The 27572-nt window shown below is 36.3% G+C and overlaps 1 protein-coding gene across 1 annotated transcript in view; it reads right to left on the bottom strand.

The window, feature by feature from the left end:
* The window catches only part of FSIP2 (fibrous sheath interacting protein 2), a 92300-nt gene extending 69813 nt beyond the window's left edge, over positions 1 to 22487 (bottom strand). Inside the window, exons 1-9 of the mRNA XM_046018219.1 lie at positions 22389 to 22487; positions 21922 to 22047; positions 18446 to 18607; positions 17352 to 17441; positions 15663 to 15802; positions 14208 to 14349; positions 13380 to 13490; positions 10002 to 10122; positions 6746 to 6835 (exon numbers count right to left, since the gene is read on the bottom strand). Of these exons, the coding sequence (XP_045874175.1) occupies positions 6746 to 6835; positions 10002 to 10122; positions 13380 to 13490; positions 14208 to 14349; positions 15663 to 15802; positions 17352 to 17441; positions 18446 to 18607; positions 21922 to 22047; positions 22389 to 22487 (1081 nt within the window). The remainder of the gene's footprint in view (positions 1 to 6745; positions 6836 to 10001; positions 10123 to 13379; positions 13491 to 14207; positions 14350 to 15662; positions 15803 to 17351; positions 17442 to 18445; positions 18608 to 21921; positions 22048 to 22388) is intronic.
* Positions 22488 to 27572: the final 5085 nt, after the last annotated feature.

The following is a 27572-nucleotide window of genomic DNA, read 5'->3' as shown; positions in this document are numbered from 1 at the left end:
AAGATGCTCACGGATCTTGGGAAAAGAATGGATGAACACAGAGAGATCAACAAAGAGAGAGAAAATATATGAAAGTGTCAAGCGTAAGTCATAGAGTTGAAGAATACGATATCTGAAATGAAAAGGACACTATAGGGACTCAACAGCGGACTGGATGAAACAGAAGGAAGGGCTAGTGATCTGGAATATAGGGCAATGGAACTCACACCCAAACACAGCAGTAAAAAGAAAAAACAAACATTTAAAAAGATAGATTAAAGGATCTATGGTAGTTTTACTGGGATGCCAATTAGGCAAAAAAAGAGAAACAATAGGAATCCAAATTGGAAAGGAAGAAGTAAAACTGTCACTATTTGTGAATGACACCATTTTATATTTTAAAAAGGTATTATACTAAGTGAGACAAATCAGATAAAGGCAAATACTATATGATTTATATGTGGAATCTATAAAGGCAAATACCATATGATTTACATGTGGAATTTATATGTGGAATATGACTTATATGCGGAATCTAAAAAATAAAACAAATAAGTGAAACCAAACTCACAGATGCAGAGAACACATTGGTGGTTGCCAGAGAGGGCATGGCTGGGGTTGAGGAATGGGAGAAGTGGGTCAAGAGATACAAACGTCCAGTCATAAGTAAGTCATGGGAATGTAATATACAGCACAGTGACTATAGTCAACAATATTGTATTGCATATTATGTAACTTTACATCATGATGGGGGAAACTAGACTTATTGTGGGATCATTTTGTAGTATATACAAACATCATTATGTTGTACACCTGAAACTAAGATAATGTTATATGTCACTTACACCTCATAAAAAAAAATCTGAGAGTGTATAGAATTTTTAAAATGTTTTTAAAGATTTTATTTATTTATTTGACAGAGAGAGAGAGATCACAAGTAGGCAGAGAGGCAGGCAGGCAGAGAGAGGGAAGCAGGCTCCCCGCTGAGCAGAGAGCCAGATGCAGGGTTCAATCCCAGGACCCTGAGATTATGACCTGAGCTGAAAGCAGACACTTAACGACTGAGCCACCCAGGTGCCCCAAAGTGTATAGATTTAATTAATACTTTACAGGAAATACAGAAAAAAAATACATTGTTTACATATAGATACAATCAGCAAAAGTCCAGTCTGTGAGGAACTCACAGGACAAGCAACTCAGTTTCTTCAACAAATGAATTTTAAAAAAGGAGGCAGGGATGGGGCACCTGGGTGGCTCAGTGCTACCCAGGTTTAGCCTCTGCCTTCGGCTCAGGTCATGATCTCAGGGTCCTGGGATGGAGCCTCACATCAGGCTCTCTGCTCAGCGGGGAACCTGGTTCCCTCTCTCTCCCTCTGCCTGCCTCTCTGCCTACTTGGGATCTCTGTCTGTCAAATAAATAAATAAATCTTAAAAAAAAAATAAAAGGAAGCAGGGAGGGAGAGAGAGGGGTATATGAAAGGAGAATCTATTAGGTTACATAACAAATTATTGCAGTGCATGTCAATGTACATTCAAACTAACAACAAATTATTTTTGTGACATTTATGAGATCATTGGAAAGTTGAATCGGGATTAAATATTTTATTATATTAAAGGATTATTTGTGCCATGTGATAATGGTTTTGTTGTTATGCATTAAAAAATCCTTATCTTTTAGATACATATTTACATATTGATGGGCTGTGCTTTGGAAAAACAAGGCAGTGAAGAGAGGTTGAGTGTGTAGACAAAAAATTATTCATGAGTCGTTGTTGAAGTTGATGATAGACACATTAAGGGTACTGCTGGTTTTTATTTATTCTTGAAATGTTTAATAAGAAAAGCTAAAAAAGTCATTAAGACTGGAAATATTTGCTATAAATAAGACAAAAAAATTAACATCAGTCTTATTGAATTCAGAACTTCTATCATCAAAAGATTAAAGGAAAGAATAGAAATTAGAAGTTATTTATTATACTATATATATGTATATAATAGACAAATGTCTAGTATGGCTTTAACTGTCTTTAAAAATCCATAGGAAAAAGAAAACCCAGTAGAAAAATGGACAAAAGATTTGAAAAGTTAACTTCTCAGAAGGGAAAACATGACCCAGAAATCCTATATTTAGGCTTATACCCCCTAAAGAATCTCCTCTCTGTGAGTACCATGAGATTTTACACACACACACACACACACACACATATGGATGTTTAGTGCAATATTGTCCGAATAATAGATACTTTCATCAACAGAAAAACAAATGTATAAATTGTGGTATATTCACATAATGGGATAAGATCAATAGTTAAATGAAATAAAAATGTGAGGCAGCACAGAGATAAAACTTCTGAAATGCTGAGTGTAAAAAGCAAGTCACATAAGACTGGATACAACAGCATATAAGTTACATTAAAATATTTTAACAGTATCTATGTCTGCATGTATATATGTAGTTTGTAGTAAACATATTTTAAAAATAATGATTAGACAATTGCCAGATTTGCACCAGATTTGTAGTTCTTTCTGTGGGAGAAGGAAATCTGCTTTAAAGAAATTTGGCAAAAGATACAAACTTAACAGCTTAAGGAAATTCAGTGAACCTTAAAACAGAAAAAAAAAAAAAAAGAATAAATCCATACCAAGACATAATGAAGTTGCTAAAAACTATTTCCCACCCCCCCAAATTTTAGTAACCAAAGAAAAATGTCATCTTACAGAGGATCAACAATTCAAATATGGCTCATATTTCATCAGAACCATGGAAACACAATGAAATGGAACAAGAGTTTTCAAGTTCTGGAAAAAAATGTCAATGTACAATTCTATATCAAATACAAACACTATCATTCAGGAATGAAGGTAAAATAAAGAAATTTTTAGATGAAGGGAAATTAAGGTTGATTCAGTGCCAGAAAATCTGTTCTAAAAGAGATCCTTAGGGAAATTTTATAGACTGAAAAAATATGATACTGGAAAGAAACTTGGCATATCAGAAATTAAAGGGAATTGAAAACGGTAACTCTCTGAGTGAATATAATAGGCTAGTCTTCTACTTAGTGATTAAAAATTTATTGTCTGAGTGGATGTTTTATGTATGTAGATATAATACAAACTGTAACAAAGAGAAGAGGGATAAAGAGCCATATATAATGGCAAAATTTCCACATTCCCCTTAAAGGGTAAAATATCTATTAATAGTTGATTGTGAAAAGCTAAGTATATTGTTAACTGGACCAACCACTAAAAAAAAAAATCTGTATAAGGAGACATAGTAAAACAATAGTCATGGACAGGGGTGCCTGGGTGGCTCAGTCAGTTGAGCATCCTACTCTGGATTGCAGCTCAGGTCATGATCTCAGGGTGGTGAGATCAAGCTCCACATCTGGCTTGGCACTCAGCAGGGAGAATCCTGGCAGATTCCCTCCTTCCCTCTCCCTCTGCCCCTCCCCTGGCTCACACTCACTCTCTCTCTAAAATAAATAAATCTTTAAAAAAAAATAGTCACGGACAATTGAAAAACAAATTTTAAAAATGTCATGTATAATAGTACCAAAGAAATGAAGTACTTACGTATAAATATAACACAACATAAATATATATAAATATATATATAAATATAACACAATAAGATCTCTATGCTGAAAACTATAAAAAGACAACAGAATTCAAGTACAACCTAAAGAAACAGAAAGAGATATGATATTGTCTAAAGACTGGAAGACCAAAACCTTTAAGGATTTCTTTTCTCTTCAAAATGATCTGTAGATTGATCTAATGTACTTCATTCAAAAATCCCAGGATATTTTTTGCAGACAAGCTGATCATAAAATTTATATGCAAAAGGCAAATGAATTAAAATAGTTCTTAAATTTTGAGGGAAAAGATAGTAGAATTATGTACCTGATTTTAAGACAGTAAAAAGCTACAATAATTAAGATAGCACAGTACTGGCAAAGAGATAGATGCATAAATTGATCAGAGGAACAAAATGAAAAAGAAATAACTGAGAGAAAATATTTGCAAATCACATATCTGAAAAAGATGTGTATTCATAATACATAAATAACTCCTTAAACTCAAAAGAACCACCCAATTAAAAATGAGCAAAAATTAAAAATGAGCAAAAATTAAAAATGAGCAAAAATTAAAAATGAGCAAAAAGCTTCAACAGATAGTTTACCAAGCAGAATTTATGAAAGGCAAACAAATGTGAGACGATGGTCATCATCGTTAGACATTAAGGAAATGCAAATGAATATCACAATGAGACACCACTACATGTACTCGAATGACTAAAATAAAAAATTGCTAGGACACCTGGGTGGTGTCTTTTGGGTGACTTCACTCTCTACCTACTGCTCCCCCTGCTTGTGTGCTCTTTTTCTCTCTCTGCCAAATAAATAAAATCTTTTTAAAAAATTGCTGACAATACTGATGGTTGCAGGACTGCATAGCAAATGAATCTCTCATGCATTACTAGTGGGGATGCAAAATATTTTTATAAGTTTTTTTTTAAGATTTTATTTATTTATTTGACAGACAGAGATCCCAAGGAGGCAGAGAGGCAGGCAGAGAGAGAGGAGGAAGCAGGCTCTCCGCTGAGCAGAGAGCTGGATGCAGGGCTCAATCCCAGGACCCTGAGATCATGACCTGAGTGGAAGGCAGAGGCTTTAACCCACTGAGCCACCCAGGTGCCCTGGGAATGCAAAATATTATAGGCATTCTGGAAAGCAGCTGGATAGCTCTTTATAAATATAAACATATGTTTACCATATGACTTGACAATCCCTTGTTTAGACAAAAAGCTGACTATAAATACTTCTGATTTTTCTATTCATAAACACCAAAACCTGGAAATAACCAAAATTTCTTTCAGCTAATGAATGTATACACAATGAATGTATACACAAATTCTAGTGCATACATACAATGGAGTACTATTCAGAGATACAAAAAGGGGAAACTATCAATACATGCAATAACTTGAGTAAATTTCAAACACTGACTGAATGAAGACATTATGAAATGTCTGCTTTAAGATTCTACTTATAAGACCTGCTCCAAAGAGAAAAGAACTATAGTGATGAAGAATACTCAGTGGTTACCTAGCGTTGTTAGTGGGAGGGAGGAAGGTATGACAGCAAAAGGAAATTTATAGGTTTGATCCCTGAACAATTGTCACAGACTGGTATCCTGGTAAGGCTGAAAACAATATTTTCCATCTACCATCCTCTCCTAATAACACTAGAATTTTTGCCATCAATAGGACCAGTCTGTGTTGCATTAAACACTAGAGTTTTAGAAGATTATTCTATGTGAGATAACTGCTGTAGAAACTGAGAATTTAGTTTTATTGTCTATATTTAGTAGAGGTGGGGCTGGTGTTGTCATAATTTTGTATATTGTAATAACTACAGTGTCTTAAAAAATCATTGAACTTTAAAAATAGGACCCATGAAGCTTAATATTGAATTAACTCTAACTCAGTGGTCCTGAGTGGAAGACAGCTTCCACTAAAGCAACCTTGTCACTCCCCGGTTTCTAAGTCTTGATGGGACTGATCACATTGCATTATCAGGGAGGAAAGATTTTGGACTTTTTTTCTTTAGATTTGAACTTGTAAGGCCAAGGGAATTTTAGCTTTTTTTTTTCTTTTAAAGTTCAAATATTTAATTATGTATATAAATTATTTTTATTAGCATATAATGTATATTTGCTCCAGGGGTACAGGTCTGTGAATCATCAGGCTTGCACATTACACAGCACTCACCATAGCACATACCCTCCCCAATGTTCATAACACAACCACCCTATCCCTACCTCCCCACCCCTTAGCAACCCTATTTGTTTGCTGAGATTAAGAGTCTGTTATGGTTTGTCTCCCTCCTGATCCCATCTGGATTTTTAGCTTTTATACTTAAATTTTCCCTGGAAACTTGATAGTGGGAGGAGGTTCATATTGTTCAACTTTTAATAGTCTCATATTTTTGATAGTGTATTATTTAGAGGAGTTTTATGTTGTAATTTGGGTTCCTGGTTTTATCCATGAGCCTACTAGACAATATCAAGTAACACAGTATGAGATAAATAATAAATAGGGTTCACAGTGGTTTTGGAGTTAATTTCTGACCCACTTAAGAGTTTTCTAAAATCATTTTGAATGTTATTAAAACTATTTTGCAATTTGTTAGGTTTCATATACTGCTTCTTTAACAGCAATAGACTCATTTGATTTTTCTAAAATGATGACATAATGTGGGATTGGGAGGGAGACAAACCATAAATGACTCTTAATCTCACAAAACAAACTGGGGGTTGCTGGGGGGAGGTGGGATTGGGAGAGGGGGAGCGGGCTATGGACATTGGGGAGGGGAGGTGAACCATAAGAGACTATGGACTCTGAAAAACAACCTGAGGGTTTTGAAGGGTCAGGGGTGGGAGGTTGGGGGAACAGGTGGTGGGTAATGGGGAGGGCACGTTTTGCATGGAGCACTGGGTGTTGTGCAAAAAGAATGAATACTGTTACGCTGAAAAAATAAATAAAATGGAAAAAAAAAAAAAGAACACTAAATCAGTAACTAGAGATCAGATTCTGAAAGCAATAGAGATTGTGTCATTACTGGTACACATCACTCTAAATCAGTTATTTGGCAACAAAAAACAGAAGATTTAAGCATTGAAAGCATTTAAGCAAAAGATGCTATCCAAGCTCAGTCTTTCTCCAAATTACTACTTAGTATTTCTTATCAAAATATGCAATTACCATATGCTTCTTTTCTTGCTCTCTGGTCACCAACAGTGTAAATTAAGTCTATATTATTGTAAGTCTTCTTTTTCTTCTTTGGAGAATAAGCTAAAGAAATGTAATAAAACATTTATTTTTAATAACAGTGATGACAGAATTACCCAAGATAGACTATTTCTTCATGCCCAAGGGGAAGTGAGCCTTATGCTAATTTGTATATGGCACTGTGGGGAAGTATTGGAGAAAATGGAAAGATGTGAAATGGGAAGACAATTACTCTTGAAACATTATCCTTCAGTTTTATTATTATCATTATACATATATTATTAATTATATTATTAATATATATTATATATATTTATATACATACACAATTACTCTTAAACATTATCCACAGATAAAAGATATACTTGGAGAGACATAATTTTCTTCTTGTACAGAGAAAAGTGACACACAGACCAAGTGTAACATACCATTTCCTGTCTGTGGCGGGGGATGCATACCAACATAGCTACTGGCTTAAGACCCACTAGTCCATAGTGACTATTGTAGGTTCTTGGGTGTGCCTTCCAGCCTGGCATAAGCAACTGCATACATATTCTTCCTTTGTGATAAAGGTAATCGTATTTCCTTTTACTAACCATTTACGGAGGGCAAAAGCTCCTCACATCAAGTGTACTCAATTACACTTTCATCAAAGAAGTTTTCATTAGAGATGTAAAATGTGAGTGTGATCTGTCTCCCCATTGGGGAAAATTCACCTAATATTCCCTTCTTCTCATTCTCTGTGTATCTCTGGAAACTGTCAACTTAGTGGAAGATGACAATGTTACTTGGAAGTATAATTCAATTTCATTTGTAAAATAGATATTCTTCTGTCACCTTGGTAATAGAAATTAAATTTCATTTACATCTTCTTTAGAAGAGGGGTTCTGAGGTAACAAATGTCTAAAATGTCTACTTGAAATTCTGTTCCTACTAAGTGAGAAAGTTAACAGTTGAAGATGTAAGGATGTATATTGTTACTAAAGTGAGTTGTTTTTTTTTTTTTTTAACATTTTCTTTATTTGAGAGAGGAGGGGGGATGAGAGAGAATCTGAAACAGACTCTACACCGAGCACAGCTTGATCCCACAACCAGGAGATCATGACCTGAGCTGAAATCAAAAGTCAGACACTTAACTGACTGAGCCACCCAGGGTCCCCTAAAGTGGTTTCTTTTCTGAAGCAAGAGATTGTTGTCATTATCTCAATGAGCTGAATAGGTTGAATTAGTCCATTTAGCGTATATATATTTTACACACACACACATAGTACTCTTTGTTCTGTGAACACAAAAGTGGGAGTTAGAATATTATGGATGATTAAAATAGCGAAAAGTATGTAATGAGTGTATGGAGACTGATACAAAGTACTATAAAGGATTTAAAGGAGAAGGAACTTCCTTTTTTTTTTTTTTTTTAGATTTTGATCATTTATTTGACAGAGCACAGGCAGGGGGTTGGCAGGCGGAGGGAGAAGCAGCCTTCCTGCTGAGCAGAGACTCAATGTGGGGCTGGATCCCAGACCCCTGAGATCATGACCTAAGATGAAGGCAGACACTTAACCAACTAAGCCAGCTAGGAGTCCCAGAGAAGGATCTTCCAATTAGGGTTATTAAGAAAGACTTTGTGGAGTGTCATTTATTGTGGAGCTAAAGGAACTGTGGGATAGGGTAAGATGGACAGTGAGCACAGCACTCCAGGCTAAGAAAATTGGACGAAGAGAGGCACAGAAGTAAGAAAAGTTACTTGTGTTTTAGGAATAGTCAGTAGTCTCATTTGATTGGACAATAAAATAAATTGACTGCTTATTATGGGCTAGTGCTTTTGAGACTTTTATGAGAATTTAGGAATATTCTTTTCTTTTTTTAAAGATTTTATTTATTTATTTGACAAAGATCACAAGAAGGCTGAGAGGCAGGCAGAGAGAGAGAGGAGGAAGCAAGCCCCCGGCTGAGCAGAGAGCCCTATGTGGGGCTCGATACTAGGACCCTGGGATCATGACCTGAGCTGAAGGCAGAGGCTTTAACCCACTGAGCCACCCAGGTGCCCCTAGGAATATTATTTTTGTTTTCAGGTGATGAAACTTAGATCACAGAGGTTAAGTAATTTGTCCAAGCTATTTACATGGCTAGATAATGGGAAAGCAGGGCTTGGGATTCGGCAGTCTGGCTCCAGAGCCTAAGCACATCAGCCCTAGGTGGTAGCTACCTTCTTCAAGGAGGTAGTGTGAAATGAAGTGTAAAAGTTAGGTTTGGGTTGGGCTCTCAATGGTGATAAATGGTTGACTAATGAACTAATGACTAATGAAGTCTGAACTTCATTTAAGAGGTAATGGGGATCTTTACATTTTGGGGCTGGAAGAAAGACTCAGGACAGATTTAAAGTCTAATTAGTAGCAACATGAAAAATGGATTTGAAGTAGGTAGAAAAAAGAGCCGATGGAAACTAGTTAGTAATCTACTGGAGAAACATGAGGAGGCTCTCACCTAGAAACAGGATTGATGGGATGGAGATAGGATTGATAGGATGGAAAATGACAGCATAGTCATGATAACTAAAGCAAGTCTACATTTTTGCATTCTGGCCATGAAATTGTAATTAATATCATTAATTTATTTAATTTAATAAACTCATTATACTTTATAATGTTATAAATAAAGGAAAGCTGGTAGAGATTGGGCATGGCGAAGTCATGACTGGATGTCCCTCCTTTAAACTCTTCATTTCCTTCTTTTTTCTTTTCTTCCTTACTTTCCCTTCTTCTCTACCTCCTCCTCTCCTTATTCCCCAACCTCCTGCCCCCAACCCCCAACCGTTTGCCTCTGGTATTGCCCTTTCTGGCTGGCAACATAGTAGATTACCATGTTATTATATAATAGCAATTATCTTACACACAAGTTTTTAAAGTTTCATTTATATTTTTTATGCTAAAAAGTCCATTATTTTATGCTAAAAATACACTTTTTTAAGCATATGTAAGTTGGTTAGAACTGCAGTATAAGCAAGCTTGTCTACTGAACCACTTGATGAGATTATTTTACTTTGTTTTAGATTTTACATATATGTCTGCTTTTCAGCTTGAACCATAATAGAGAAATGCCTAGAACTGTGCCTAGCACAAAGCAGATAGCAATTGTAAGCAAACAGAATTTTACAAAAAGATTTTTATGTAAATATATAAATAAGCATTTTCTACATAGCTCTATCAGCTTTTAATATTCTTACATTCACAATATGTTCCACCTTGTCCTCTGTAATGAAATGTGTCATTTCTCATCTCTTCTCCTTTAAAGCCATTTTCTTGCATTTTTTGTAAATGATAAGCCATTTTTTTCTCTAGAAGGGCTTGTTTCTAAAATATTAATATGTATACATATAAGTTAACATCAGCTTCCTGTTTAAAAATGAAAGAGAAATACTTAAAGTTTGAGAGTATATATTAGAAATCAAAAGTCACTCCTGTCTTGTGACTTGTAAAGCTACATGGTACAAATTTAGGAGGGCCGTGAGGGGTAAATTTCCATCTGTGATCAAACATGAACACTTAGATACAGTTACCTAATGTACACCTTCAGGGAACTGGTCCAGTCACAGATGAGGTGGGGTCTCTTAATCATAGCTATCCTGCAGAGCTCAGGGAATTTCTAAATCATCTTCAGTGGGAGGGATTCCTGAGTAACTTAACCAAAAACACCCAGGCCTACCAGAGATACACGTAATACATGACATGTGTCTTCCCTTTGTGAATCTCCAGGCTAATATTGACCCTAGATGTCTCAGAAAGGAAATAACTGTGCAGAGAAAGAACCTTAGAGATCCTCAAAGGGTTCCCTAGAGTATTCAGCAACAGATGGATTGGTACAGATGTGTGAGGAAACTAAGTAGGGCCACAGAAAGAACAGTACTAAAGCATTAGGGATAAGAGTGCTTGGCACCCATCTGTCATGCCTATTTTCACCAGCCACTCTGGAAGAACTTTGTAAGTCATAGGACATTGTGTTGGTTTCTAGAATGGGTCTTGTCTCAGTGGTGGGGAATAACTAGTGTCAGATTAAACATGGCCCTGGACCTTCTTAACAAATCTTAAAAAGTAAGACCTATAATAATCAAACTGTTTCCAAAGAAATTATCTACATTCAAGGAAAAAAGCTAAAGGATATTTAAAAGAATATGAAAATATTCAGCAACCAAAATGTAAAATTCACAATATCTGGCATCCAGTCAAAAAATACCAAGCCTAAAAAGAAGCAAAGAAATATAACCCATAAAATGATTGATCAGTCAATCAAAACTGACCCATAATGACACAAATGTTAGAATTAAAGTTAAGACTATTAAAATGTAAGAAAAGACATAGAAGGTATAAAAAGGAGCAGAATCAATTTTTTAAATGTATGAGGTGAATAATATGAGACATGCATTAATAGTAGAATAGACATTGCAGAAGAAGAGATTAATTAATGCACAGTCAGGAAAAGAAGTCATCCAAAAGGAAACAATGAGAGAAAAAAGTTACAAAATGAAGGGTATCAGTGGGGTGTGGAACAACATCAAGCAGCCTAATATGCCTATAGAGAAGAGAGAAAGGGCAAAAGAAGTATTTGATAATAATGTCTATTATTGTTTTTTCTACACTATGTTATAACAGAGGTTATAGTCAGTGCAGTCAGGCAAAATAAATGAAAAATGCATACACATCCAAAGGGAAGAAATAAAACCACCTTTATTTGAAGACAAGATAATCATTTATGTAGAATATCAATTGGCATCTAGAAATAAATTCCTAGAATAAATGATTTTGTCGATGAAAAATACAAAATGAATATAAAAATATGCTTTTCTATATACTAACATCAAATAATCAGAATTTAAAATAATTGGTAAAAATACCAATTATAATAACATAAAAATTATGAAATACCTAGGGATGCATCTATCAGAAGATGTGTAATACCTGTAAACTGCAAAAATTAAGGAAGTCTAAATAAATGGAGAGAGATATTTGTTTCATGAGTTGGAACACTCAATATTATCAAGACATCAACAGTGCCCAAATTGACAATAGAATCAACATAATTCTAATCAAAATCTTGGCAAGATTTCTTTGTAGAAATTGAAATGCTGATTCTAAAATTTATATTAAAATGTAAAGGGCTTAGTTTAGCCAATACAACTTTAAAATAGAATAGACTTAGAAGTTCAGCACTACTAATTTAAAGAACTATTAAATGCATAATAATCAAGACAGTATAATAGACAAATAGGTCAAAGAACAGAAAAGAGTCCAGAAATCAGTCTATACAACTGATTTTTGATAAAGATGCAAAAGCAAAATCTTTTCAAGATTTTGATAACTGTAATTTAAGCGCATACTTTGGAGTAAATATATATATAAATATATAAACAACATGTCAATGTGAAAAAGATTAACCTCTTGTATTAAAACACAATTCAAAAGAAACAATTTAGAATAACTCCACTGGAAATATCTAGAATTCAAATAGCTCTGCCAATAACCTGGCTCAGGCAGCCTGTGGTGTTACCAGGCCTAACATCAGTGGTCATGTCTAATGGGCTCTCCCAGTGCCAGAACTTGTCCCATTGCATTAGTTGCCACTAAAATTGGCCAGAACTCCTTGAATAGTAATTGGTATCAGAGACTTGATAAAAAAGAGGACACATGGGACATTCTGTTTCTCTCCAAATCAGATACTTCCAGAGATGTCTAGAAGAAAAAAAAAAATCAACATGGAGAGAACGCTCACTGAAAAAAGGGGTAAATACTGGAAAATAAAAATTACGGTAGAGTGGAATAAGCTGAGCTCACCATACCAGCACTGACAATACTAAAAGGTATATGTAACAAAATTAGAATAAAAGCTTATCATACATCTTTAAATTCAAAATATTAAAAAAAATTTTATGTAGTGGTATGTATCAATATAACCGAAGTATGTGTATCTTATGCCACATCTGGGTTTGTCAACAATGAGCTACTAAAATTACTTAGAATTTTAGGCCAACATTAAGTGATATGGATAGTTATCAGTGTTATTTTATTAAATAAAAAACAATCTACAAAACACCCTATAAGGCATAATAACAATTTATTTATTGTAATAAATTTTCATAGAAATATTACACAATGTGTGTGTATGCCACATAATAGGGTGATGCTGGGATTACAGATTATTTTTTTCTTTCCCTTTAAATGGTTTACACTCTACAATCATAAAATATTATGTAGTATTTAAAATTAAAAACAGTTATTCTAAAAAAAATTATCTGGTAGGGAAATATGAGAACTTTTTCCGAGAAATTCTGAGTGTCAGAAAAATCAGTTTATCATTTTTTTCTAGAGGAATTACAAACAAAGTTTATGGTGTGAGATAAAGTTAAAAGCAGTTGTATCAAATAGGGCAGTACTTTTCAGATTATCGTCAGAATATAATAGCACAAAATATAGTGAACTTCGTAACTTTCAGTTTTGTGTAATGCATATCATTTGGGGTAACTGGCTGTTTGTTACCTCACAAACTGTACTACCAAAAAACAAAGCTGGCAGAAGCTTCTTAAACAGCCCCAGTTAGAGGTTAAAGCTCACCCTACCTTCCTGTCACTCTCTTCTCTGCTTCTACGCCGTTGGTCCTCTATCCTAGCTTCTCTTTTAACATCTTCTCCAATCCTTGTCAGAAGTAACATCTCTTTATTCTTCCATTCCTAGAGAGCGTGAATGTTACTGTACTCAGTACCTGTTCACAATAAACCTTTGTATTCTTTCCACCACCAACAAGCAAATTAGAACAAGTAAAGGGCCTAACAGAAATCTGGTCAAGCATAATTAAAGTCATACATTGGCTTTAGGATGGGCTTTTCTTAAAGACTCCTATTACAAATGCAGGCGTGGTTATTTTTTACTAAAGCTAAATTTAAAGAATTTTCCACCCTCTAATAAGGACTTTGGGGAGTTAAAGTGTCTAGTGACTTTCACAATCATCTTTTTTTATTTTTTATTTTTTTTAAGATTTTATTTATTTATTTGACAGAGAGAGATTACAAGTAGACAGAGAGGCAGGCAGAGAGAGAGAGGAAGGGAAGCAGGCTCCCTGTTGAGCAGAGAGCCCGATGCGGGGCTCGATCCCAGGACCCTGAGATCATGACCTGAGCCGAAAGCAGCGGCTTAGTCCACTGAGCCACCCAGGCGCCCCTCACAATCATCTCTTTAATAGTAGATGTTGGCTCAGATAAATAGTTTGTGGTGTCAGCCTCATTATTTTATGTTAACAACTTGTACATTACAGCTGGGAAAAAAGATTAATGTGGATAAATGATTCAGACCTGAAATTACTTCAAGAAGTATGATGGAGAAGTAAATTAATTACAAATGAAGCAACTGTATACAATTTTTCTCTAAATATTTTAAATTTATTATCTTACCTCTTCAATTTTTCTACGAAGACTAAGTTTTCTCCTTGTGTATTCTCTCTGTCGTCTTTCTTCTCTATCCATCCGAAGTAGGCGTTGCTCTTCTGCTGTGTGCTCAAGTTGTTCTAATTCCCTATTTATCATATCCAAATATCTAAGTAAAAGTGCAAACACAAGTAAAGGTGAATTGCTTCTGTCCCTTATAATGGCATCATCTCCACTTTGATACTCCCAAACCACCTTCTTGCTTGTTTGTTTTTTTTTAAATATTTTATTTATTTATTTGACAAAGAGAGATCACAGGTAGGCAGAGAGGCAGGCAGAGAGAGGGGAAGGGAAGCAGGCTCCCTGCTGAGGAGAGAGCCAAGCGGGGTGGATCCCAGGACCCTGAGATCATGACCTGAGCCAAAGGCAGAGGCTTTAACCCACTGAGCCACCCAGGTGCCCCTGCTTTTTATTTCTTAAATTACAGGAATTTTTACAGTTTTTCTATCAGCTCTGCTCATGGACCTTTAAGCCAGCCTGACCCACCAACTCACCATACTTTACTCCTTATACAAATCTCTCTAGTATATAAAGATCTCTTATTATGGCATGACCAATGATAAAATGTGGAGCAAATTTATTAAAAACATTTTGCACAGTAAGTATTCATAACTTTGTACATTTAGGAATATGGGTTTGCAAAGAAAGCTAAAATAACTGAAACACTGACTTCAAATCTGGAAAAACACAAAAAACAGATCTGAGTTTCCTAAGAAAAAGACATGTACTAGGTCTGCTGTCATTTACCAGGCTTTGAATGAATAGTCTGGGTCTCTGGTATGTCAATCTATTTTATGGAACTACCATGAAATAAAAATATGGAATATAAAAAGTCAGGCACTGTAGCCCAATCTCTCACTTTAATGAAGGAGGAGGAAAAAGACCAATAATATCCCTTCGCTTCCTAAGAAATGGTCTTGATCACAGAATGGTAATGATTGAATGTTAATAGGTAATATCCAAAGAACTTAAGACAGTTTAGAGACGATGCATATTTATACTGGCATTAGATAAAGTTTCATTTTTTGACTTTTCACTGATTTATTCAAACTTAATGCTGTCAGTCCTTGAAGATGATCATAAGAAGCTACTGTAGAAGCATGTGCTAAAGATAATTTTCCTCCATCTCCTACAATAGGAAGGACTTTGGATCTAATTTTGCTTTTCCAGTTATCAGCTTAGATTACCTTTTGGACTCGCAGCAACCCTGTCTTCCCTGGCAAAAATTTCTCTTTTCAGCTTTGCCACCATTATTTCCCAATTCCCAACCTCTTGGTCTCCTTTCCTCTCCATAGTGGGGACGGTAGTGGAGTTAAGTAGTGTCTAGTTCTCTAAAAATCTTACCTTCAATTCTTCCTAGTATCTTCCTACATATTTGGGTCCACAATATATAAATGCAATACACATTAACTTCAGTCTCACCTGTGCCTTATTAATCTTTCCTGATCCTTAATAGATTGGGTATCTTCCTGTAACAAAAAATTTTGGAACCGTGCAACATCAGAACGTCTAGGTATTTGACTGTTTTCCTGTAGTCTATTTACTTGCTTTGCAAGCATTTCCTATAAAAAAAATTGTGTTATCATATATACACATAAACATAAATGTATGTAAATTTGACTATGTATATATAAAATCTTATTTTTACATTCCCAGAAATAAAACTGTCTTATCACATGCTAGTAAAATTCCTGTACTTCATGAATAGCTAATTCTGTTTAGCTATTATAGACAAGATAGCCACCCCAAAATAAAGATCTTTCTCTGAAAATAAAGGATAATATTTCATCTTATTTTTCTATCTATTCTGAACAAATTAAATGATAATAAGGAAGGAGGGGAGGAGAAGCTCTAGACATAAGGGGGAAACTGGGTAAAATATAGACAGCTTAATAGTGTAAGAAAGTCATTATTTCCTACAACTCTCTCTTTTTTTTAGATTTATTTATTTCAGAGAGGGAAAGAGCATGAGTGCACAAGTGGGAGGAGGGAAAAAGGGAGAGAATCCTCAATCAGACACAATGCTGAATGTGGAGACCACAGTGGGGCTCAATCCTACCACCCATGGGATCATAACCTGAGCCAAAACCAAGAGTCAGATGCTCAACTGACTGAGCCAGCCAGGTGCCCCTCTATAACTCTCTTAACCTTTGAACATACATTTATAAACATACACACACACAACATATTTCTCATTTTTATCGAACTCTCTTGACCTTAAAACCTGAGTTCACTCATGCACGTGTGCATGTGTGCACACACTGTCAAAAATTGAAAGGAAGTCACTGTCTATACCCACTCTACAGCAGATCATTCCACTTCACATTTAAGAACATTTAAATGAAACAAGATGGGATTGGGAGGGAGACAAACCATAAATGACTCTTAATCTCACAAAACAAACTGGGGGTTGCTGGGGGGAGGTGGGATTGGGAGAGGGGGAGCGGGCTATGGACATTGGGGAGGGGAGGCGAACCATAAGAGACTATGGACTCTGAAAAACAACCTGAGGGTTTTGAAGGGTCAGGGGTGGGAGGTTGGGGGAACAGGTGGTGGGTAATGGGGAGGGCACGTTTTGCATGGAGCACTGGGTGTTGTGCAAAAAGAATGAATACTGTTACGCTGAAAAAATAAATAAAATGGAAAAAAAAAAAAGAACATTTTTTATTGAATGAACACAGCTGCATGTGTGTGGGTACGCATGCACAGTGTACATATTCTTCCAGTCACCAAGAGGACATTGTCATTGTTCATACTCCTTCTTTCCTGTTACAAAAGCTGCTTTGGGGTCTCCAGCTGAAGAATCTTGCTGCCACAATAGACTCGTCCTATTGCTCTTAGCTCAGGTAGAAATGACATATCTGAGTAGTAATTTAATTGCTAAATTACGCAAACTACTATCGGCTTATTAATAGATGACTTGGTCCCTTTTCTTTTCTTGGCTTAATATAGCAATCTCAAAATATTATTTATTCCTCTTCTAAATTTTCATTTTGAAAAAGTAGTTTGTCAAAATTAAAGGTAAAAATATTACGTGAAAATATTTTGCATACAAATAACACTTTATTCTAAGCCCTATGTAAAGAAACCAAATTTAAGTGTTTAACTTACTTGATCTCTTATATAGTTTCTTTCAAAGTCTAACTTTAAACTGGTAAGATACTGCCTGTACTTATTCAATTCTCTCAAGGTACATACAATCTAAAAAATAAAACAAGACAATAGTAATGACAAAAATATATAAATACAAATATTTAAAAATCATAGCAACTACTTTCTTTTTATCTATTTATTTATTTTTAAAAATATTTTATTTATTTATTTGACAGACAGAGATCACAAGTAGGAAGAGAGGCAGGCAGAGAGAGAGGAGGAAGCAGGCTCCCTGCTGAGCAGAGAGCCTGATGCAGGGCTTGATCCCAGGACCCTGAGATCATGACCTGAGCCGAAGGCAGAGGCTTAACCCACTGAGTCACCCAGGCACCCTGCAATTACTTTCTGAGGAAAAACTGTAATAGCATACCATTTGACAATATTTTTGTATTAAGAGTAATAAATTGCTAACAATTTTGTAAGCAGTAACTCTTTACAACTTTTACTCAACAGGAAATTTCTAACCAGTTATCATTACCTTATTAATATGCATTATTCCATGCTAGGGGATTTAGAACACACAACTGAGTTATTAGAAGAAATGTAAACAATGAATCATGGAACACTACATCGAAAACTAATGATGTACTATATGGTGACTAACATAACATAATAAAACCCAGTGTAATAATAATGTTCTATCCCAATAAGAATATAGTTCATCAAGATTCTATCTATTATTAGGTTCCTATTTTATCTCAAGTTTTTGAAAAGCTTAGGGGACATAATCCCTGACAAGCATACAGTGACCTTAGAGACAGAGAAAGAGGACTACTATACATCTGGGAAAATTACCTTTATATCCTCAAATTATTTGGTTATCATCTTTTGATATTATAAAGAAAAAAGATGAGGGAAGAAGTAGTTTCTTTTAGAAAAAACTATTGTCTGTTTTCCTTTAACCCAAATACTGAGTAATTTATAAAATTTCCCATTAAGTATTTCTCATGACCAAGTTAGAGGTGATACAGACCCCCCAGTGAGCTACAGAAGCAAGCTTTGTCAAGTCTTGGAGGTTTATAATGATTAAAAATAATTAATCTTCAACCCACTTTATTATTGCTGGTGATATAGCCACCTTTCTTTAATCTTCTCAGGATATCTTTGCGCTTATAGTATGCTCTTAAATGTGGATCATGAAGACTTTTATATTGGTTTTCCAAAAGTCGACAATAAGGATCAGTCAGGTTAAAACCGTAAGAAGGTTGAAAAAGCTGCAAACACAGATTTTAAAATATTATAATGGTAAAATTAATGAATTTCACTTTTAAATGTTAATCTATTGAAATGATAGATTGTTCACTGAAAATAAAGCATGCAAGAAGAATTTGAAGTGGGGAAGAGACAGCAACAGAAAAATTTGCATTAGGCAACATAAATTTATATTATCCTAACTTCCTTTCCCCACTGACCTGAATTATTCTAAAAACCTACCTTCACTCAATTAATTCCTCCCAGATCACTATCAGTCTCTGGCTCTTGGGTCAGAGAAGAAAGAAGGAAAAGAAAGGAAATAGGATGAAATTTGTTTTAATGTATAAAGAGAGTGAAAATTATGATTCTTCCTTTTCCTTTTCCCACTTCCAGGTCAAGGTTCTCACTAGATTTAAAAGGATAAAGGGATAATAATAATTATGATTATTATATATCAATAATTTGAAAATGAAGAAAATAAGAAAGTCTTTCACCGAGATTCATGGAAACTTTAGCCAAAAAAGTAGAAGTAAAACTTAGATATTAAATATAATGAATAAAGGTTATTTTGTGTTAGGGTCTTATTTAAGGCAAGAAACCCAGTGGTCTCTGAGAGTGGTACAGTCAGGGAAAAAAAAAATCAAGGTCGGTATTATAAAGTTCAACATATTGAAGAACTAATTATAAAAGATATTGATAAGGATTGAGGTTTCTTCATATGTGTAAAGACCACATACAACCTTATACAGTAGTCATTAGCCTGTAAACGAAGGAAAATAGCAGGTAATAGTCTTGTTTCTCTATCTGTTACATTAGAGGAAACAGCTGAATTATCTCATCCATTTGTAAATTAAAACATTACCAAAGTGAGGTGGGTTTGTGTGGTGTGTGTATGTGTGTGTGTGTTTCAGCCCATTTTCCAATTGCAGGATAGTGATAATGGGTTTTTGGGAACTTCTGAAAGGGAAAAAGTGGAGGATGAAGTAGGTGAGGAAACTGTCCTAATATTTTGTGTTCTTTCTTTTCTTTTTTTCTTTCTTTTCACTTTCCTTTAATTTTTCCTGGCCAGAAAAGTGTAAGTTAGTCTAAAGTACAGTCAAAACAGTACTCGGCTCAAGGGAAAGACAACTGGAATGTGCAGAAGACGTGGCAAACCCGAGAGCACTTGCCCTGCTGGCAGACATTCAGTTCCCCTGATAAGCCCCTCCGCATTGTTCACTAATCCAGGTCCGGCTGCAGGTACCAGTTTGTGACCTCTGTGTTCAGTCTGGCAGGAGCCACTTCCATTGGATTCTGAACACTAAGGAGCCTGGATGGGTGGGACCCTCCAAAGAACTCCCTCAAGCTATAGGTGGGAGGATGGTTCATATGTGGGTAAAGGGGCAGACTGCAGGAATATGACAGGATGCCAGCTTTCCTTTTCCATTTAAAGATTCCTTGATAAGTTTCTGACTTCTTGCTTAACCCAATCTTCCAAGAATATATACATTGTAAAACAGAATTCCCTCATTACCAAATGCTTCCCTGAGAAGGCAAAGGGAAGAATCTCTTAGGACAGTGTCTTGAATTCAGTAAGACCAGATATAAAACCCATACCTTTCTTGCAAGGGGAATGATCAACAATCATGACTCAAGAATGAACTGTTTTTCTTTTTTAAAGATGTTGACATTTAGCTGTCAACATCTCTTAGCTGTTGAACTTTAGCTGTGAGGGCATTATGTTTCTCAGGACCAAACTTGGGCTACTGATGTGTAAACTAGGAACACCTTCTAGACATATCCATTCGTTAGAGCCAGGGTGTGTATCCCATTGTCAATTAAAGTGGTTGGTTTCTCTTTTAAAAATCTTTAATGTGTAAACATAAACCATCTCTTTTTTGAGATTGTACTGAAAGAAAAAGAAGGATCTCACAAAGTCAGTCTTCACAGAGATAGTCAGGTGCTTGATTATGATTACATGAAGATAGTTTAGGGGGGAATAAATGTAATAAAAAATAGAGAGAACATCTTTTTAAAAAGTAGTTGACAAGTAAATTAATATTTTACAGAAATGGTAATTCAGCAAAAAATATATTTGACTAAGCAGACAAAAGACAGGGCTAAGTTTATACCCTGAAGAGATTTCAAGCATGGTTTAGGAAAGTTAGTTTGTTGGAAGCTAAACAGTGTGAGGTGGCCTATTTTTCGTTAGCTTGTTCTATTGTAGTAAAACAAGGGGGAATTATATATTTCTCAGAAACAAAACTTTAAGTAATCATATTTATTAGGCAAGTATCAAATACCAAGGGACCCTGCTAATTTCTGATGACATCATAGATAGAAGGAGCGCAGAAGGGTCATTCGGAATTCTTTCTTGTAAAATTTTTTGCACTATTGATCAAAACAACCACTCAAAAAAAGAATGTGTTGAACCTCCTTCAGCATGAGCACTGAGTCAAAGGCTGGGGATGTTTAAGGGTCGAGGTAATGCTGAGGACTAAAAACACGAAAGTTTGAGGTAGGCACACTATACACTAGTGTGATTTACATTATAAAATTATAAAATTATAGTGTTGAGTAAAATTACACAAACCAAGGGCAATGCAAATTTTAAGGAAATATAAGCTAACTGGGAGCTGTAATAGTTCAGAAAGAACCTTGAAAGATGGTTCAGATTCACAGATTGGGCAGAAGAGGAGACAATATGTCAGGTTTGGAAAGCAAGATAAAGAAAGGCACAGAAATATTAATGTGGTATGTCTCTTACGTGGCATAAGAGACCCCCGGTGGAAGAAACTAAGGCTCTCGATTAGAGAAAAGGCTGGATGAGGAGGTTGGGGCAAATCATGGAGTCATTAGTTAAATACTAAACATGTTAACTTATTTCAATGTCACTGTTTTCTCACTGAATGTATGAAATAGAAATATGAAATAGTCATAACAAAATCATAGAAAAGTGCTCTGTAATGCAGGTTTTGTCCAAGTTATTATTGGTTGAAATCATAACAATTAAACGCCCAACTAGCACCAATCAGCTTTTACCTTTCAACCAAATATTTTTTAACAAAATCTCACTAAATAGGTATAGTTATTGTAAAGAAAAGTTAATGTGGTTCCGTTAAGTTATGAATTAAGACAGAATAATCTAAACTTTCTAGCCCAAGATACTGTGCACACTATACTAGATGAAGTTGCTTGGTATCCATCCTAGGTGAGGAGAGGGGCCGGTTATTTTTTTCCTGTGTATGGTAGCACAAATTCCCCTAATGGGCTTTCTATGATGTAGTGCCTCAATATAACGGCAAGTAGGAAAGAGCAAAGAAAACCAACATAAGACCATTAAAAATTACTTTACCTTTTCACTTAACTTCGTAGTATAGTATAAAGTTTTGCTTCCTGGGATCAGAGGCAGCTTGACCCCAAGAGGCAGATCCAGTAGTTGACCCGCTCCGACCCCTGGTAAGTGGGTTCTGTGCACGCCCTGTCAGATGCAATTGGAGAGTTTGGCCTTTCCTTTTAGTATTAGGTATTAGGCCAATGTACTCCTACTCCAGTCAAGAGTTATATAGTCAGGGCTGAAGGGTCCCGCCCTCCAGACAGCCCTGAAGCCCTCCTCCCGCTTCCCGGGTCACCCGCTTCGCCACTGCGCCAGGGCCAGTTGCGGCCAGAGCAGCCCGAGAGCACTGCCGCCCGCCGCCCGCACGAGGGCGCCAAAAGCGGGCGGTTAGGAACCGCGCGACGCGTCTGCTGCTCTCCCTGCCCGGGCCCTAGAGGGCGGGAAGCCAGGCGTAGCACCACGACGCCAGGCTAGCTGCCACTCACGTCTCCGCATTGCTGGCTGTCTGAGGCCAGGCTACTGGTGGCCGTCTTGGTGGCAGCGACGTTGGCAGCCTTGGAACAGGCGCTGAGGTACAGCTCCATCGTCGGCCTGGGCCCTTCTTTCCCCCTCCGCCCGCCCCTGTCTCCTTCCCTCGCACCCCTTTCCCCGTCGTCGTCCCTCCGTTGCGACTGGACCCGGAATGGCCAGTACCCCGCGTCCGCGAGGCCTCACCCTCGCGGCGTTCCAGCCTCCGAACTTGGGGGCCCCAGAAAGGTGGGGCCCTCCCGAGGGCTGGTCCCCAGGGCTTGGGCCTGCACTGGGTCTGCACTGGGAAATCAGCTCTAGGGGCCTGGTCTGCGAGGGCCACAGTCGAAATATTATTTCTCTCAGAAACCAGCTCCTCTCAGTCGTACAAACTCCAAATCCGAACTTTGAAACCTTTGCGGGAGGGTAGCTGGCTAATTTCTCCTGGCCTCCAAGGAGCTATGGTTTGGCCCGGGTGGGGGGCGGGGGAGAGGCAAAAAAAAATATTAAAAATTCAGGAGTGATTGTAGAGCCCATTCGAGGGACAAAGGCCTGGTTTTCTTATATGTGCCCCTTATAGAAATTGTGATCACAGCCATCCCCAGGCTCCCACGCCCTCTTTCCACTCCAGGTCCACATAACTGTATTTGGTTTCCTTTGGGGGCTCTGCCTTTCTCCTGGCCTCCTCCCTCCTGTAGTTTTCCTCTTTCCTTTCTAGCTCTCTTCTCTTTCTCCTACTCCCTCCTCTCTGCCTCCCTTGCTTTTTCCTAGATCCCTCTTTCTCCTCCTGTCAGCCATCCAGCCAGAATTTATCAAATGCCTGACTCCTTGGAACCAGTCATTGAAAGGGGGCACTGGGAATAGGGCAGTGAGGGCATTGAATGTATCTGATTTGTCAGCAATGTGGACTGAGACTCTATATCATTCAACCCATTGTTGTTGTTTCTTATTTCTGGGCCATTTAGTAGTAGTGCCTACTGTTCACTGAGAATTTACTAACTGCAGATACCGTCCTCAACACTCACCACATTGAATCTTTGTAACAGCTTTGCCAGTAATGACCTCTGTTTTCCAAAGGTTAAAGAAGAATGGCAGTTATTATTAAGTCATGGCCCCAGAGACAGTTTCTTAGTGCACTAGTTTTACGTCTGTTCTGTTTGTTTTAATGGCACTCATATGCATGGGACTCCTAAATTTAAAATTGGGATATAGTCCTTGGGATGTAGTCCACTGCTGGCATTCTCACAGTCATCTCAAATTCAGTGTACTCAAATCTCACCCTACCTGTCACTAAAACAGTACAGAACTAAGGTCCTATTCTTGCATTTCCGATCTCAATGGCACTCTTAGGATCTACCCAAGCTGGAAACTGTGATATAATACTGGATACTTCCTTTTTCCCTTATTCCCCCACATTCAGTTGATCTCTTTTGTCCTAATAATAATAATAATGATTATTTCTCACAACCTTCGGTTCCCTGACATTTCTTTTAGTCAGAGTTGACTCAGCTTGAGCTGGATCATCTAGGATGGTTTTAGCCACATGTCCAGGGCCTCAGCTGGGATGGCTGTAATGGTTGGAATTGCTGGAACACTCTCTACAGATGTTCTTTTCATATTCTAGGTGTTTAGATCATGCTTTTTTTACATGGACATCTTGGGGTTTCCAGCATCAAGAGGGGATGAACTTTGGATGTTCTTTGGTGCTTTTCAAGTCTTCACTAGTTGTAACATTTTCTAAGGATGCCAATGATTGGTATCCTTATGCAGTATGACCCCATCTTAACCAGATTACATCTGCAAATTCTCTATTTCTAGGTAATAGTCATAGGTTCTGAGTGGACTAACTTTTCGGGGAGGACATCATTCAACCAAGTACAAAAAGTTACAGAACATCCTGCAAATAGAGGAAGTTTGATGTATTGATATGTCAAAAAGGCTTTATTAGGATATTGATTAGACAGAGGGCTCAAAATAAGAATCTGTCTAGAAATAACAAAAATTATAGATATCAGAGTCATCATGATGTATATGGATTTCTAAATGATTCCAAAACTTAGATAGAATAAAATTATCTAACCTCCCATAATTGATTCAGTAAAGGTAGGCAAAAAGAATAAATAAGTATCACCCTCATATGCTTTCTGAAGTGGTCTGTTTCTACCAGGTAAAAGCTTACTTAGCTTCTGACTAGTTACTGCTTCTGATTAAACATTACTTATTATATTGCTGACAAACCTGACTCAAATACTAAAGTAACCCATCCTCTCAAGATACATAACTTATCAAATGTTAACTGTTTTTCCTGTATTTCTGTAAAGTATCTTATTTACTAATGTTTTAGATTTTTTTTTTAAGATTTAATTTATTTATTTGACAGACAGATCACAAGTAGGCAGAGAGGCAGGCAGAAAGAGAGGAGGAAGCAGGCTCCCCGCTGAGCAGAGAAGCCGATGTGGGACTCCATCCCAGGACCCTGAGATCATGACCTGAGCCGAAGGCAGAGGCTTAACCCACTGAGCCACCCAGGCACCCCTAATGTTTTAGATTTTTTAAAGTAATTTTCATCTTTCCAAAAGAAAAAATGAAAATTTATATTAAAAAATCTATTAAGAGAAGTTTTGTCCCTATCATTATTATTACAGCACTGCCTTTACAGCAGAACAAATTAGCCCCTGATTTTTTATTGCCTGGCTCTTATCCCTCATTACTTGATGACTCTCTTTGGGTCTTATGCTCCCAATAAGACTCTAGGTGCTTTTGATGGGAGTTACATTTTTTGGATCCCCTGGGTCAACAGTGCGCAGTGCTTATTAGGCACTCAGGCTGACTTCCTGATTACCTTTTAGTCATTGCTAAATAGTGCGTGCACACGCACCCACACCCACATACAAACACACACACACACACAAAACATCTGGCAAGGACCACACAATATCTTTTAATATTATAAGGTATATCTCTTTGCTAGTATTTCACCCATTTAAATATTTTATATTTGCATTATTTTAGAAAGTATCGTATTTATCTTGATGAAAAGCTGACACTGAATACAGATTCCTGATTTGTTAAATGGTGTGGACTATGCAGAAAGAAGGGGACCAAATTAAATATTGGTTGGGATATTTATTCACATATTCTCAATATATATGTTTTTGGTGGCAGCACAAATAAATCATTGTGAAATATTAAATAAAAATGAAATTTTATAGGACTGTTCAATGAGTTAAATTGATAAAAGCACTTAGCAAAATGCATGGTCTATGGAAATGTTCAATCAATGACAATTTTATTATTAGCATCATGTTGACTGAGTATCATTAATAGGGAAATTATTAATTAATTTAAAGATATCCCCCAGTTTTATTGAGAAATAATTGACATAATACTGTATAAATTGAAGGCATACAGTATGATGGTTTGATTGGATTGAAATGATTACCACAGTAGGTTCAGCTAATGTCTATCTTCTCATATAGATACAATAAATAAAATGGAAGAAAAGAATAAAGGGGAAAAAATTTCCCCTTGTGATAAGAACTCTTAGGAAAATTGTCTTAACAACTTTTCTATATAGTGTTAGCTGTGTGTTCTCTGTCATTGTTAGCCATAGTCATCATGTGGTACATTACATCCTTAGTATTTATTATCTTAAAACTGGACGTTTGTACCTTTTGACTACCTTTCTCTAATTCCCTTTCCCCTTATCCCCATCTCTGATAACTACAAGGCTGATCTCTTTTTCTATGAGTTTTGTGTTTTTTCTTTTGTTTGTTTGTTTTAGATCGCACATATAAGAGAGATCATACAGTATTTGTCTTTATCTGTCTGACTTATTTCACTAAGCATAATGCCTTCAAGGTGTATTCATGCTATTGCAAATGGTAGCATTTCCATTTTTTTTGACTATATAATATTCCTGTGTGTGTGTGTGAGAGAGAGAGATCCATTCATCCATTGATCCATTGATGGACATTTAGGATGTTTCCATGTCTTGGCTATTGTAAATAATACTGTAAATAATATTGTAAACAATAATACTGTAAATAATACTTAAATTTTCTCCTAATTATTTTATTGTTTTTGTTGCTACCGTAAATGATATTAGTTGTTAAATTACTTTTTCAGAAATTTCATTGTTAGTATATAGAAATGCTCTAATTTTTATGTATTAATTTTGTATAATGCAAATTTATTGACCTCATTGATTAGACATAGCACTTTTTTGGTGGAGTCTTTAGAATTTTCTATATATAAAATCATGTTACCTGCAAATAGAGACATTTATGTTTCTTTCTTTCCAATTCTGATACCTTTTCTTTTCTGATTGCTTTAGCTATGACTTCCGGTACCATGGGGAATAGGAATGGTGAGAGTGGGCATCCTTGTCTTGTTCCTGGTCTTAGAGGAGAAGCTTTCATCCTTCTGCCATTGAGTATAATGTTAGCTGTGGTCTTGTCATAGATAACATTTATAACATTATGTCAGGTATATCCCTTCAATGGCTAATTTATTGAGTTTTTATCATGAATGGATATTGAATTTTGTTGAATGATTTTTAGGTGTTTATTGAGCTGATCATTTGGTTCTTTTATTTCATTCTGTCAACGTGATGTGTCACACTGATTGATTTGCATATGTTGAATCATCCATGCATCCCAGGGATAAATCCCACTTGATCTTGGTGAATGGGGGCATGATTAATTTTAATAATGGGCAATCTGCCCGGCTCAGTGTAGTACAAGGCACAGTACCCTGTCTTCTAGCTTAAAATCATAGAGACACTGAGGACATTGAGAGACTGGACTCTCCAATTATTAAGATTTTTTTCTTTTCATTTTAATTATTGGAATACAATTGCCCTCACAATCTTAATCACTGTTACTAATGGGATTATGATGTATACATTTGGTGTTTGGGGGAAATTGTTTTGAAATTGTTGGAAAGTTTTATTCAGTAAAATAAATATTTTTACTCTATTAGTCAAGTAACTGAAATTTGTTTTTGAAATATCAGCCCTGGCCAACAGTTTGACTACAGTCCTCTGAGAGACCTTGTACTAGATGTAAACAGTTAAACTATGCCCAGATTTCTGTGGCATAGGAACTATGAGATACAAAATGTCTGATGTTTTAAGCTGTTAAATTTGGGAATAATTTGTT

The sequence above is a fragment of the Meles meles genome, chromosome 9 (genome assembly GCF_922984935.1).
Source record: "Meles meles chromosome 9, mMelMel3.1 paternal haplotype, whole genome shotgun sequence".
In the NCBI taxonomy this organism is placed as follows: domain Eukaryota; kingdom Metazoa; phylum Chordata; class Mammalia; order Carnivora; family Mustelidae; genus Meles; species Meles meles.
Note: the sequence above shows the minus strand (reverse complement) of the source record. Positions and strands in the feature narration are given on the sequence as shown.